Source organism: Mustela nigripes, chromosome 2 (genome assembly GCF_022355385.1).
Source record: "Mustela nigripes isolate SB6536 chromosome 2, MUSNIG.SB6536, whole genome shotgun sequence".
Taxonomy (NCBI): Eukaryota; Metazoa; Chordata; class Mammalia; order Carnivora; family Mustelidae; genus Mustela; species Mustela nigripes.
Genome location: NC_081558.1, coordinates 88,246,859 through 88,263,084, shown reverse-complemented (window position 1 = coordinate 88,263,084; position 16,226 = coordinate 88,246,859). Strand labels below are relative to the sequence as shown.

Here is a 16,226-nt window from a genome sequence, read left to right as displayed (position 1 = left end):
TTCCATAATTTGGCTACTGTAAATAATACTGCAATAAACATAGAGATGCATGTATCCCTTCGAATTAGCATCTTTGTGTTCTCTGGGTAAATACTCAATAGCGCGATTACTGGATCATAGGGTAGTTCTATATTTAATTTTTTGAGGAACCTCCACACTGTCTTCCACAGTAGTTGTACCAGTTTGCATTCCTACCAACAGTGCATAAGGGTTCCTTTTTCCCCACATCCTCATCAACACTTATTATTTCTTGCGTTTTTGATTTTAGCCATTCTGACAGGTGTGAGGTGATATCTTACAGTGGGTTTGATCTGCATTTCTCTGATGATGAATGATATTGAGCATCTTTTCATGTGTCTGTTGGCCACCTGTATGTCTTTCTTTGGAGAAGTATTGGTTCAGGTCTTATGTTCATTTTTTAATTGGATTATTTGTTTTTGGAGTGTTGAGTTGTATAAACTCTTTATATATTCTGGATACTAACCCTTTATCAGATATGTCTTAGGCAAATATTTTTTCCCATTCCATAGGTTGCCTTTTAGTGTTGTCGGCAGAAGCTTTTTATTTTGAAGTATCCCAATAGTTTATTTTTGCTTTTATTTCCCTTGCCTCAAGAGACAGAGCCAGAAAGATGTTACAGCTGATGTCAGAAAAATTACTGCCTGTGCTTTCACCTAGGATTTTTATGATTTCAGGTCTCACATTTAGGTCCTTAATCCATGTTGAGTTTATTTTTGTGTATGATGAGGAAAGTGGTCCAGCTTCATTTCTTTGCATGTCACTGTCTAGTTTTCCCGACACCATTTGTTGAAGAGACTATGTTTTTCTCATTGGATATTCTTTTATCCTTTGTCAAAGATTAACTGATCATATAATTGTGGGCTTATTTCCGGGCTTTCTATTCTGTACTATTGATCTATGTTTATGTCAGTAACATATTGTTTTGATTACTACAGTTTTGTAATATAAATTGGAGTCTGTGATATCTCCAGCTTTGTTTTTCTTTTTCAAGATTGCTCTGGCTATTTGGGGTCTTCTATGGTTCCATACAAATTTAGAATTGTTTGTTATGGTTCTGTGAAAAAATGTTGTTGGTATTTTGACAGGTATTATGTTAAATGTGTAGATTGCATTGAACAGCACAGACCTTTTAACAATATTTGTTCTTCCAACCCATGAGCATGGAATGTCTTTCCATTTCTTTGTGTTTTCTTCAATTTCTTTTATCAGTGTTTTATAGTTTTCAGAGCACTGGTCTTCCACCTCTTTGGTTAGGTTTATTCCTAGGTATCTTATTTTGGGTACAACTGTAAATGGGATTGTTTTCTTAATTTCTCTTTCTATTGCTTCATTAATGGTATATAGAAATGCAACAGATTCCCGTACATTGATTTTATATCCTTGACTTCACTGAATTCATTTATCAATTTTAGTAGTGTTTTAGTAGAGTCTTTGGGGTTTCTAATTATAGTATCATGTCATTTGCAAACAGTGAAAGTTGTACTTCTTCCTTACCAATTTGTATGTCCTTTATTTCTTTTTGTTGTCTGATTGCTGTGGCTAGGACTTCAAGCACTATGTTACATAACAGTGGTGAAGTGAGGGGGGCGGCTGCCTGGGTGGCTCAGTTAAGTGTCCGACTCTTGGTTTCAGCTCAGGTCATGATCTCAGTCTCGTGAGATCAAGTGTGGAGCATCAGGCTCCGTGCTCAGCATGGAGTCTGCTTGAGATTCTCTTTCTCTGCCCTCGCCCCTGGCATACTCATGCTCTCTCTCTCTCAAATAAATAAATTAAATCTTTTTAAAAAAGTGGTGAGAGTGGACATCCTTGTCTTATTCATGACCTTAGGGGAAAAGCTCTCAGTTTTTCACCATTGAGTACGACATTGGTGTTTCATATAAGGCTTTTATTACATTGAGGTATATTCCCTCTAAACCTACTTTATTAAGGGTTTTTATCATGAATCAATGTTGTTCTTTGTCCAATGCCTTTTCTGCCTCTATTGAAATGATCATATGGTTTTTATTCTTTCTCTTATTTTTTTTAAAGATTTCATTTATTTATTTGACAGACAGAGATCACAAGTAGGCAGAGAGGCAGGCAGAGAGAGAGAGGAAAAAGCAGGCCCCCCCGCCAAGCAGAGAGCCCGACGTGGGACTCAATCCCAGGACCCTGAGACCACGACCCGAGCCAAAGGCAGAGGTTCAACCCACCCAGGCGCCTCTCTTCTTACTCTTAGTGATGTGATGTATCACGCGGACTGATCTGAGAATACTGAGCCACCAGTGCAACCCAAGAATAAATCCCACTTGATCGTGGTGAGTGACTTGTTTTAATGTAATGTTGGATTCAGTCTGCTAATATTTTGTTGAAGATTTTTGCATCTATGTTCATCAGAGATATTGGCCTGTAGTTGTCTTTTTTTGTTATGTCTTTATCTGGTTTTGGTATCAGGATAATGCTAGCCTAACAGAATGAATTTGGAAATTTTCCTTCCTTTTTTGGAAAAGTTTGAGAAGAATAGGTATTAACTCTTCTTTAAATGTTTGGTAAAACTCACCTATGAAGCTATCTGGTCCTGGACTTTTGTTTGTTAGGAGTTTTTTAATTACTGATTCAATTTCTTTGTAGGTAATTGGTCTGTTCAAATTTTCTATTTCTTCCTGCTTCTGTTTTGGTAGGTTATATGTTTCTAGGAATTTATCCATTTCTCCTATGTTGTCTAGGAGACAGTTTATTTTCTATAGGAGACATATTTAGACCTAAACAAATTAAATACTGAAAACCAACAGAAGTTAAAAGTAGATGTCACACTTATGATCAAGAATAACACATAGAATTTTTCCTTTTAAAAAGTATTCTGGAGATTGCTTGTGGTGAACAGAGTATAATGCATAAGCTTGTAGAATCATTATGTCATATACCTGAAACTAATGTAACATTTTGTGTCAATTACATTCAAAAAAACCTCACAAAAACAGTCTAGAGAATTGATCTAGATAGTGATAACTACCTCCCTCTTTCCACCCAAACTCCAAGAAATATGAGGAATTTTTGAAGAGGAAATTCATAATAGTGCTAGAGAATAGTTATATATGGACAAGAATTTTCATAAAAGCTCTGAAAGAATGCAAAAAGAGGATCCCCAAACCCAAAACATATAGAAGAATGTTGCCTCTATATCCCTCTTCCCACAGCAGCAACCAGCTCAATAATATGGCCTGTATGGTTCTTCTCACTTCCCCATCTTACTCACTCTCCCCACTGACGGGTGTCTGTTTCATGAAATCACCTCCTAGATAAATTTCTTACAATCCCCAGTTTTTGTTTCCAGGTTCTGATATTGGAGGAATTCAAACAAATAAGTTTTGGTGTTTTCCCAGTATCTAGGGCCTCACTTGTAACTAAGTAACTTCCTTCTTCCTTCCTCCCTTCTTTTTGCTTTCCTTCCCTCTCTCCCTCCCTCTCCTTCCTTCTTTTCCCCTCTCTCTCCCTCTTTCCCTGTCTCATTCTCTTTCCATATTTCACCCAAAATATTCACCATTAAACTCAGCACCATTGCTTCACATACCTTTCCAATTTCTCACTCACCCTTGGGTGATGAAACTTGGGTTCATCCTTGACCTTCTCTTATCACATCCCATATATCCATGTAATTTCAACTCTCATTTGAGCTTATCAATTTAACTGTGATCCTTCCATGTCCTGCTCACTATTATCATATCGTTTCAGGTCCTACAACCTCATGCAAAGATATTATAAAAGGTTTCAGACTGATATTCTGAGTTCCCTTCTCTCCCCTCTATAATTTATCACCAATCTTCCTGAAGCTCTGATCATAGTTCCACTCAAAATGTTTCTGTGGCATTATTAACTTTATAACAAAATAAAGCCATTTTTAACTTCATGTCAACCTACCTTACCTCACACCTTCATTCATGTACCCCAAGAGCCATTCCAACTGAACTACTCATCATTCACTCTAAAAGTACCATGATTTCTCAGCCCTGTGCCTTTGCTAACTCTGTTCCTTAATCCTGGAAAGCTCAGACTCATCTTTCACCTTATTCAAAACCTACATTGGGTCTAATGTCATTTCTTCCAAGACCTTCATTAATTTTCCCAAGTAGCATTATTATCCTTTTTCTGACCTCCCTCTTCTGATCTCTAGCACTTAAAGTATACTTTTCTTGGTGTTTTTGTCACTTTTTTAAAAATTGAGGTATAATTTACATTAAAATACATAAATCTTAAATTTGATGAATTTATCACCTTTGTAATCATCCATTTGGGTCAAGATATAGAACACTTCCAGCATCCCAGAAGATTCTTTGTGCCCCCTTCCCGTCAAAATCCCCTTCAAAGGTTAATCTCTCTTCTGAGATTGGGTTAATTTCAGATTAGTTTTGCCTGTTTTTGAATTTGATGTAAATGGAATCACACAGCATGCACTCTTCTGCATTTGGCTTCTTTCACCCATCATGTCTCTGAGAGTCATCCAGTCAGGCATATCAGTTATATGTTCTTTTACTGCAGAGTAGTATTCCATTATAAGACTATACCACAACTTATTTAACCGTTCTATTCTAAATGGACAATTCTCAGTGTTTTAGCTATTACAAATAACACTGCTACAGAATTTTGTGCATGTCTCTTGCTAGAGACAGGTGCTCATTTTTCATCTCAGGAAAAGAATTACTAGGTCACAGGGTATTTGAATGTTAGGTTTGGAAATATTTTTCTAAAGCTATTATACCAGCAATGTAAAGTTTCAGTAGCTCCAATTCCTTATCAGCACTGTTTTTATTAGAGGGTTTTTTTTGTTTTTGTTTTGTTTCATTTGCCCTTCTGGTGGCTATGCTTTCATTTCTACATTAAGTTACAACCACAAACAACAACGCTTAAAGAGCACTTAACAGATTGCAAACTTTTTAAATGTATAACATCTCAATGAATATTCCCTATAGTCCTATAAGAAGGAAGGGAGAGTCTTATTATTATCCCTATTTTATAGATGAGAAAACAAAGGTTCAGAGAGGCTCAGCAGCTTGCCCAGGGCTATAAAATGTGTAGCAGAAACTCTGCAGCTGGTATAGCCACTAGGCTATAGGGTTTATAGTTATTTGGATACTTTTTTTTTCTTTTTTATGCGGGGCTCGATCCCAGAACCCTGAGATCATGACCTGAGCTGAAGGCAGAGGCTTAACCCACTGAACCATCCAAGTGCTCCTTGGGTACATGTTTTATCTCTGCTAGTTTACTAACAGCTCTTGAAGGTTAGGCCTTATTTTTAATTATCTCTAATTAATAAATGAATAAATGAACTTAGGTATAAAATTGAAATTTCTCTGTCTAAACAGAAAACCTTTACAATAATTGGTTCCAATAACATAATAAATAAGCACCATCACTTATTACCTGAATCACAAAGGAGAGTATTTCAAGAACACAGATACACAAATATCCATTTAGCTCTATTTAATGCATTTCTTAAAATGCTGAAAGATTAAAAAAATATTCTAATCCTCTCTTTGAAGGATTATTTTAAACTCATTTACTTGAACTATTGAACACACCACGTTTATTGCAAATGTTTGGGTTCCAACTAGATTTCAGTTTTATATATTTGACCTAGAACACAGAACTTGTCACTTTTATATGTGAAGGTGATATATACATATGTAACATATACATATTTATATTTTTTTATGTATTAGCTAACAAACATGCTATAAAATAGTAAAGGAAAGAAAATAAATTCCAATATAGCTGTATACACATATATCCTACATTTGGCAGCTTTGGGTAGTATATTAACAGATTATTTGTTATTCTTTTATCACTGTTTCTTAGATTGCTCTGAATTGTCAAAAAATTAGAGCCTATCTGTATCATCCAGCATGTGTTTAGAAGATACATGGCAAAGCTCAGTATCATCTGGTTACTGAGGAAAAACAGGCAACACATTTGAGCTATCTGACATCCATGGACAGCCACACCTTGATGTACTCTCTAAATTTCAACCCTCGTTCAAGAACAATGTTGTACACAATCCTAAACTGAAAGATGTACTATGGACATCTCATAATATCTACATTTGTCTCTGTATCCTCATCTTTTCAAATGTGGTCATACCATGTTATGGGTCTCTAAAACATCCAAAAATTATTACTTTTGACCTATGGAAAATACAATTAAGAGTATTTTTTTATATGTGATTTGGTGAGTGCTGTGAAGTGTGTAAACCTGGTGATTCACAGACCTGTACCCCTGGGGATAAAAATATATGTTTATCAAAAATAAAAAATTAAAAAAAAAATAAAAAAAAATTTAAAAAAAAGAAGGAAAAAGGTTAAAAAAAAAAGAGCATTTTTTTAATTTTTTTTTTTTTACAATTAAAAGTTTTAAAATACATGTTGAAGGCAGAGATTATAATTGCAAATTACAGACAACTGAACTCATAAAACATACTTTGACCTTCTCTATCAGATATTTCATGTCAAGACTGACTTTTGGTCTGTTTCTCTGAGGCCCAAGAGTATCTTCTGCCTCAATCACTTAGCTTCTGCTGGGATGTGACACTGACACATTCTAAATTCATTCCATGAAATTCATTTAGAGCATGCTAGGTATTAATAGCTCAAGCCTGTTGAAAGATATAATAAATTCATAGCATGCAAAAGGTATCTGAGAATTGCTTACAATCACAGGATATGATCAGATATATGAAAATATGTTTAAGACAAGTTTCTGTCTTGTATTCAATGCCAACTTGATTTCTAGAACAACAAAAAATGACTGTTCAAGTAAATCTTCTATACTGAATCATTCAACAGTTTCCTCATGGAAAAGCATATTGTGTAGCTGTTTAACTATAGTCATTTACCTCTGGACTTGCTTCCTTTCAGTTCCACTCCCAGAAATTCATTTTTCAAGTTCAGACATGACTGTCAAAATCGTGTCCATCAGTAAAAAATGCACATACCTTTCATGCATGTAGTCAACTCCTAGTAACAGCTGGATAAACCATTCTATTATTTGACTTTCCAGAAAGGTTTTGCCAGCTTCCTTATATTCCTGAATTTTACAGTCCAGATCACGGCCCTGAAACACAACAGCATAATTTTTCATATTTTTCCTTCAGTTACGATTTTAAAATCAAGTTCTTTATACAACAGTTAACACACAGCAGTGACTATTTATCACAAGAAAGTGAGTATGTACTGCCACGCTGGAACTTATAGTCTCTCCTTGACCAAACTCTAGCCAGTCTCCTCTGAGCCCTCTTCTCAAATAGGCCTCAACCTTGGGTTAGAAACACTTGAGCACACTTCTAATAACTCAAGGCCACATCCCTAGGGTGACACTAGCCTCTCTTAAAGTGTCTGCCTGAGAAGACTTATGGTTGCCACAAGAATTTATTATTTGTTGCAGCCCACACCTCTGTCCTGGTATCTGTGGAAGGGTAGGGGCCTCACTTGAATTAATGCCAGTTAGCTAGCCCAGACACACATGAACCAACCCCTTTTCTGCTTTCTGTTCTTTTTCTTTTCCCTGACTCTGCTCAGGCCCCCACCATTTTCCCCCTTCTTCCAGTCTCCCTTTTCATGGTCCAGTCCCCTATGCACTTATCAAAATACACGCACAACCAGAAAGAGCTCAGGTCTATCCCCGACGGGCAGATACCGAATAAACTCTGTCTTTACCATTTTAAGTAATGCCCACTGTGTTAATCTTTGACATCATTCAAGGACAAAAGCTCTTCTAAAGGGTGTTATTTTTATTACATTATTTAAATATTACCTAAAAATTATTTTCGTTACATTATATTATATCACATATTTACATGTACCCACATAAAACTAAGAATGACTTTCCTTATACTTAAAATTTTATATAACTGTAGAAGCCTGACATATATACAAAGTAAAAATATAAATCCAGTAAAACTCAAATAAATGATATTAATTTAATATAACGTGATGATGTTCTGGTGAAACTATGTCAGTCCTTACATTATAAATATGGCACTGGATGCTCGAATTTGATTCTTTTCAGTTTGGCATGTCCAGACTAACGTGTGTCTTGGATGACTTAACTTTCTTTTTGTCTATTTAACTACAGAAAAATTCCCAGGAATACAGCAATGTTTGATTTATGTGGGTTCCAAACACATCATTTAAACATTTAGTCAGTCTGTCCTCCCACTCACCGATGATGGAGTAATACTTGGTGCCAAAAATGAATCATGAGCACAATGACAAACATCTAAAATTGCCTGACAGTGTCTGATAAGACCCCTTCTGATTATGCTTATATTAATGTATTTCACCTACCATAGAAATGAGTATGCAAAATGTTAAATTCTCTTGAGAAGCACTATATCTGATCCCCTTTACCTTAAACACCGGACAAGTAAATGCAATTCCAGAAGTGTGCCTCTGAAGAAAAAATGAGTGAAATGCAAGTGTTTTTAGTCTTTAGGGGATGCCAACAACACAGCCCCATGAGAGAAGAGAAGTACTAAGCCACATCCCTAAGGAACATAAGAGCCAAACATTAAGCTACTTACAGACTTCCTGACAGAATTTTCCTTATTAAATGAAAAGGAGAAACATTTATAGGCAATGAAACAATCAAAGGAAAACTACTTCTAATTAAACATTAGGTCAACTAACTTACTCACTTGTAATGCATTTTTTATTTCCTCTCAGTGCAATATGCAAATATTTGCCTTGCACATTCTAACCTTCCACAAGGGCATGACAAGTCAAAAATGGCATAGCAAACCTTCAAATTGTACCCTAGCTCACATTCAGTTTGCTGCTGGATTTTCTGGGCCAAGGAGATCAAAGCTTGATGGAACTCAAAGATACAGTGAATCAAATATTTGACTCATTGTCAAAAAGACTGTCATTTTCTTCTCATTCTCCAAACCTACATTTATAGCCTTCCCCTCTTTTTGATCCTAGAGTTTATCAAGGTCCTATTGGCCCATACAAGTTATACATCACAATGCTTCTATAAATCGCACAAAACAATTTTTGACAATATCCTGTGAAGTAGACACAAAAGCCCTTCTGATAAAAGGTGAGCGCTATAAGTGTATATATTTTTCAATCCAGGTTTCCTCTTGTATCCAAGAGGATCTTCCTCTCTCTCACACACACATACATGCACACAAATTTTAAAACAAAACAAAACAAAAAAACAAACCAGATATCCTTTCAATATTACATTTAGATTTTCTGAATATGATAAAATATCCCCACTGTCAGAAAAGTAATTATATACATGTTGCTGTGTCCTTCCTGAATAGCTTCAGATGAGATGTATGGATGGACAGATAAATGGATGGAGGGAGGGAAGAAGGAAGGAAGGAAGGGAGGGAGGGAGCCAGGAGGAAAGGAAGAGGGAAAGAAGAAAAAGAAGGAAAAAGGAAAAAACTTATAGAAATATCAATGAAGCTGTCTGCTTCAAACTAATGTTTCTTACTTTAGAAAGGTCATACATAAGTACAGTTGTCCCTATGAAAACAGCTTTTTGCATACCCCAATTTAGTGTTATTACACTAAATTGGACAAATTTGTTTATTAAAATAGCAGTCTTGGGACGCCTGGGTGGCTCAGTTGGTTAAGCAGTTAAGCAGCTGCCTTCGGCTCAGGTCATGATCCCAGCGTCCTGGGATCGAGTTCCACATTGGGCTCCTTGCTCAGCAGGGAGCCTGCTTCTCCCTCTGCTTCTGCCTGCCATTCTGTCTGCCTGTGCTCGCTCTCTCCCCCCTCTCTCTCTGATAAATAAATAAAATCTTAAAAAAAAAAATAGCATTCTTTTCCAGAATTTATCCCCAACAAATTAAAGAAATATGAATTTTACATATTTGTATTAGCTTTGGTATTGTTTTCTTTGCGAGTGAGCAGAATTATGTTCTCTGTGAGTTATCTTGCCATAATGGGAGCATACTCCCTGGGGTGACATTTAGTGTTAGTCTGACAAGTAGCTCCTAATGCTCTCCCAAGTGGTGACCAGAACTTGCTTACCTGTTTCCTGCATTGATAGTAAGTATGCACACAATTTCCCACGACTAAATAAATATATATGTAGATTTTTTTAAAAGATTTATTTATTTGAAAGATAGAGATCACAAGTAGGCAGAGAGGCAGGCAGAGAGAGAGGAGGAAGCAGGCTCCCCGCAGAGCAGAGAGCCCAATGCAGGGCTCGATCCCAGCACCCTGGGATCATGACCTGAGCCTAAGGCAGAGGCTTAACCCACTGAGCCACCCAGGCGCCCTTATATGTAGATTATTAAAAAAACAACAACAACAGGTTCTTCAATAGTGGGCCTCAAAGTGACATGACAAAAGGATATTACACAAATTGCCTCTTGCTCTCTGAGCAGAACTATAAGGAGAAATGAACCAGTTCCTAATATTAAGCAAGGAATGTGTTTACTCGACAAGATAGCCAAAAGATTAATCAGAGAGCTGGGTCTCATCTTCCTCAAGTTACTGCCTCTGCAATTTTCATGTTGAACATTTATCTCTAAAAAAAGTATTTCCTTTGTATTTTGTTCTTAATAAATACTCTGTAGACTATTTTCTTAGGATTTAAATTGGGTAATCAAGACACTCGCAGATTAAGATAACAAATTATGCTTTTATATAACAAGAGAAATACAATTTTTTGTGTGAAGCAGTCTTATTTTAACTCAGCAGTATGAGAAGCATTTATGACTCTCTTTAAGCCATCTTCAATGTAAAAATCAAATGTTTTTGATAAAATGTCATACCTCAGTTTAAGTTCTTATTGTAATATCTATACGCTCATTTTTTCTTAATTTTTTCTTTGAGAAATATTTAATGATGACACTTATTGCTAAAAAAAAAACTTTAGTGATGGGTGCCTGGGTGGCTCAGTTAAGTGTCTGCCTTTGGCTCAGGTCATGATCCCAGGGTCCTGGGATGAGCCCCACATCAGGTTCCCTGATCAGCAGGGTGTCTGTTTCTCCCTCTGCCCCTTCTTCTGTGCTCTCTCTCAAAAATAAATAAAATCTTAAAAAACAAAAACTTTAGAGGCCCTGAGTGGCTCAGTGGGTTAAGCCTCTGCCTTCAGCTCAGGTCATGATGTCAGGGTCCTGGGATTGAGCCCCACATAGGGCTCTCTGCTCGGCAGGGAGCCTGCTTCCCCCTCTCTCTCTGCCTGCCTCTCTGCCTACTTGTGATCTCTCTCTCTCTTTCTCTATCACATAAATAGATAAAATCTTTGAAAAAGTGTTATTAAAAAAAAACCTTTAGTGAAGAATACTGACTTTGACTTAAACCATTATTAATGTGGCCCTAAGTCTCCATTTTTCATAGAAAATGCTTTCTTTCACTAACATCACTCCTTGAAAGTTGTAAATAAGGCTTTGATGTTAACTTCTGAAGTTCTGAAAATCTGTTACCCAAAATATATCATTTGATGGGTTAATGGCATCTCCTCCCTCCCCCATCCCAATTAGCCAACATGAGATTGATTTTGAAATGCCGAGACCTTGAAGAAATGAAGAAAAACTCAAACACAGTTTCTAAACACTCTCTTTGATTCCATTAAAAACTTTTAAATCCTAAAAGCATTTAATTAAAAAAAGTTAATCTGTGTTGTTGCTGGTTTTTTTTTTTTTAAAGTCATCTACAGAAGCCCTTATAACCGGTTTAAAAGGCTAAAGTAGAACATTCTCAGAGGCCTTTGTGTAGGCAACATTCAGAGTGTACACAAAGGACAAAATAATCTCAGGATTTTAGGGCTGGAAGAAGCTTGAAAAATTGTTCTGCTCCACTTCATTTTAAAATAAAAAAGCTGCCCCTTATTAATTTGCTTGGTTGACATCTTAAAATGCTGTTCTGTTACACTCTTTGTCACCTTTAAACAAGCTTCTAATACATCCTTCCAGAGGATCTCAAATGTCAGCAGGCATCAGAATCATCCATGTTGCTTGTCTAAAAGGTATACTCCTGCACCACATCAACAGAGACTCTGGTTCAGGAAGCCTGGAGAGGACAATGGAATCTGTATTTTTAAAAAATTTTTTATTAAAACAAGTGGTACTCACTTAGAAGCATTCAGTATGTTAACAAAACAGTTGCAACTTTTTTTTCCTTGCAGTTACAGAGTGGTTTTTAGTTAACAAAACAGCAGTGATTTCGTACAAGCTGCATCAGAGACAACTGAAGATGAATAAACTGTCATCCCTGGGAATGCCCAACTGGCTCAGCAGGTAGATGAAATTCTGGATCTTAAGGTTGTGAGTTCAAGCCATATGTTGGGAGTAGAGATTACTTAAAAAAATAAAATCTTAAAAAGGAAAGAAAAGAAAAACTACCATTTCCATATATAACTAATTTGTGCTGTGCACCAACCAGAACCCGCTTTAAATATCTATGCCAATTCCCCACGTCCACACTATAACAGGCAAAGTTAGTGGCCACAGAAAGACCACCATGACAGGGCTGTCGAAAGACATTCTGGAATGTGTTAACTGTACAAAGATAAGCAAACAACAACAAGAAAAAAAACTTAAACTAAAACAAAAAACCCACTGTACAGACTGTACAATTTAAAAACAAATCTTACCCAGACTTATATTTCAATTTTTTTCTTTAAAAGGCGTGAGCTGTATACAGGGAGCATTACATGATTTATAGACAAGGAAAAAAAACTGTGCCAACACCAACTCATTCATCAACATATTCTTCCTCCTCCTCCTCCTCTTCCTCATCTTCCTTGTCTTTCTGCTTTTTCTTGCTTTTTGCGGCCTTGATGACACCATTTTTGCCGCACTGGACTTTCCTTGAGCATGGTATGCAGAAATCTCCTTTTCATAGTTTTCCTTCAGCTGAGAGGCCTTCTTTTCATGAGACTGCTTGTCATCTACAGCAGTGTTTTTCCACATCCTTCCCAGTTTCTTTGCAACGTCACCTATGGATAGGCCGAGACGTTCTTTGATTTGGGGGTGACACTCAGAACAAAACTCCTTTGATTCTGGGCCAATACTCAGAACAAAACAAGAAAAAGGCCAAAGGAGACCTGTTGGGTGCACTGGGATCCTTGAACTTCTTTTTCTGTTTCCCCTTTAAGGGGGATGTAAGTTTTCATTTGTCTTTCATAATGGGCCTTGTCCACCTTTGTCATGTCTTCAAATTTTCCTTTCTCTTTAGCAGACATGGCCCTCCACCTCTCTGAGGACTTCTTAGACACATCTGAGAAACTGACTCAAGCATCTGGGTGCTTCATCTCGAGCTCCTTTCAGAAAGTTTGCACAAAGAATGCATATGATGACATTTAGCCTCTCAACTTCTTAGGATCTCTTCTACCCATGTTTAGTTATTTTAGCCAGGTGGGCACAGAGTCACCCCATGCCCACCTGGCTCTCACTCACCCCAGCACTGCCTCTATGGAGTTCAGTGTACTGCAATGGCTGTCAGAATCCGTAATTTTATTTTATTTTTTTTTTTATTTATTTTTTTTTTTTTTAAAGATTTTATTTATTTATTTGTCAGAGATAGAGCGCGAGCGAAAGCGAGCACAGGCAGACAGAGTGGAAGACAGAGTCAGAGGGAGAAGCAGGCTCCCCGTGGAGCAAGGAGCCCGATGCGGGACTCGATCCCAGGACGCTGGGATCATGACCTGAGCCGAAGGCAGCTGCTTGACCAACTGAGCCACCCAGGCGTCCCAGAATCCGTAATTTTAAACAAGTATTCTAAGTGACTCTGGGACAGGTAGCCCATAGACCACACTTTAAGGAAATGTTGCTAGATAATGACAAGAATGGGCCATTTATACCTAATATTTCACCCATCAATGAAAACATTTGTCCCAATAGTTTGAAAAATTCCAAAGGCAAAAGCTGTATTTGGGACAGTCAGGGTTCAATAAGAATCATTTTATAATGATACATTTTTAAAAGCCTGTGGCATTACTAAAGAAAACACCAAAAAATGAAAGTGAGAAGGGCAGGGAAGGAGATCATCTGTCATTATAGAACCCAAAGACATTTCCTTAGAATTTTGGAAGTTCACTGTAATGGAGTACATAAAAGTGGGAGAAATGGAGGCCACACCATGCTCTTAAGAGCAAAATAAGAAAATCCAGTTTCGATATAGGTACTAAATAATGGCATGTAGTATCATGATGTTTATGTCTCATAATATAAATGAGAATTCCTGAGTTTAGTTGCTAATTTCTTTTTCCAAATTTTTTCAGAGTAAGTGTTCTTCCTGTTGAGGCAAATATGCATGGATAAGAATAAAATGGTAGAACTTATTTTTATCTATAAATCAATGGGTTGTTTTTAAAATAAAGTATTTGAAGTGGATTATTCTGATCCTGTTTTTGAAGAGTTATATTTATATAAAGTCATATGTCAGCTAAAGCTATACCCCAGATGCGGTTAAGTTCTACTGAGTTTATGAACTGCTTTATATTTAATGCATTAGTACAAATCTTTTAATAAAACTAGTTTCACTTTTCAATTTTTACATTAACAATTTTAAGTAAAAGTCAATGGCCTTACTTTTTAACTTTGCTGTTAAAAGGTTAAAATATTTCATAGTTTAAACAAAGAAAGTAGGTAGGACAAATCATATTACTTTATTTTGGTACTTAAAAATCATAAGTAGATCAGTCAGGTCTATAAAATCATGAGATACTCACGTGATTTACAACCTTCCCTACCTGAATAAAGTCTAGACCTATAGAATTGGCACAGAGCAAATTCAGGAAGGCCTACCTACTCCAGGATGGAGCTGCCCAGATAACAGAGAACCCTGATGGGACCAACCTCTCTAAAGATAATGCTTAGTTCCCTCAGTCAGCAGCAATCCCAGCAAAGCAGGCCCTAAAGACAGCCCTGATATGTGGACACCTGGAGCTCACACTGGGAAGGATGGTGCTATAGACTGAATGTCCCCCCAGAATACCTATGTAGAAATCTTAACCCCAGTATGATAGTCGGGGGGGGGGCGGATATTGGGAAATGATTAGATCAGGAGAGTGAGGCTCATGAATAAAATTAGTGGCTTTATAAAGGAGACCCCAGAGAACTCCCTCACCCCTACTACCATGTGAGGACACAGCAAGAAGATGACCAACTGTCTACAAACCAGAAATCTGGCCTTCACAGACACCAAATCTGCCAGAATCTTGATCTCAGATGTCAAGCCTTCAGAACCATGAGAAATAAGTTTCTGTTGTTTAGAAACCAGTCAGTCTATGGTATATTGTTATAGCAGCCTGAATAGACTAAGGCAGATGGTCACTGATCAACGTCACAATAATCAATATACCAAGAATCTCTCTCAACCATGAAAAAACCAATTTGGATGGAAGTAGTCCCAGACACAGGATAATCAACAGTAGCTTTATGAGACATGTCATTGCCAAATTCACTTGCAAGAGTGTACTGACACCTACTAGAGGTTCAAGATTATAAAACTCAGCCTACTTACTTGATTCATTTAAGAAGTTTTACATAAATAAGAAACATAAGCGAAAATTTCAAATTTTATTTTTTACAGTACAAACAGATCCTTGGCAAGTAATCGCTTGAAAATTGCTATCAGACCCATTAGTGTTTAAGAATTTGCATGTTTCCTCCTTCCCACATGAATCATCCTACCAACTACAAGTCAGACTCAGAACTTGCCTTCTAGAAAACAACTGGAAAGGGAAGACAGGAGTAGAAACAATTATAATCATAACTTCCATTATTGACAATCTACTAGGTGCAAAGCTCTGACAGCCAATTTTTAAATACTCACTATTTCAAACTCCTAAAAAACCTAACAAAAGAGGTGTTGTTACACTATCTTAATATCAGAAAAAGATCAGAGAGATGAAATAACTTGCTCAAGGAAATGGACCAAGATTTGAACAGAAGTCAGTGTGATGACAAAGTCCACACACTTTCCACTATTTTCAAACCCTACCCAGTCTCTGAGTGAGTGAAATAAAATAATAACATCATCAACATATTAAAATATCCATGTGTGTGCAAACTAGTAGACATGTGTTTCTGTCTTTATGTATAACTGGAGATAAATATACAGAATATATGAGAATAAGCCAAGAAAACGAAATACACAGGTATGTATGAATTGTGAGATGATCACTACATTCAAGTTAATTGACAAATCTAATACTTCACATAGTTATATTCTTTCCTTCTTCTTCTTCTTCTTCTTCTTCTC

General features: G+C 36.7%; 1 protein-coding gene and 1 pseudogene across 6 annotated transcripts in view; both read right to left on the bottom strand.

The window, feature by feature from the left end:
- The window catches only part of NEK11 (NIMA related kinase 11), a 245,163-nt gene that overhangs the window by 170,586 nt on the left and 58,351 nt on the right, over positions 1-16,226 (bottom strand). For all 6 annotated transcript variants that reach the window (XM_059390919.1, XM_059390921.1, XM_059390918.1 and 3 more), the window contains one exon: positions 6,986-7,104. In XM_059390919.1, coding sequence (XP_059246902.1) covers positions 6,986-7,104 — 119 coding nt within the window. The remainder of the gene's footprint in view (positions 1-6,985; positions 7,105-16,226) is intronic.
- Positions 12,714-13,356, bottom strand: LOC132009975 (high mobility group protein B1-like; annotated as a pseudogene).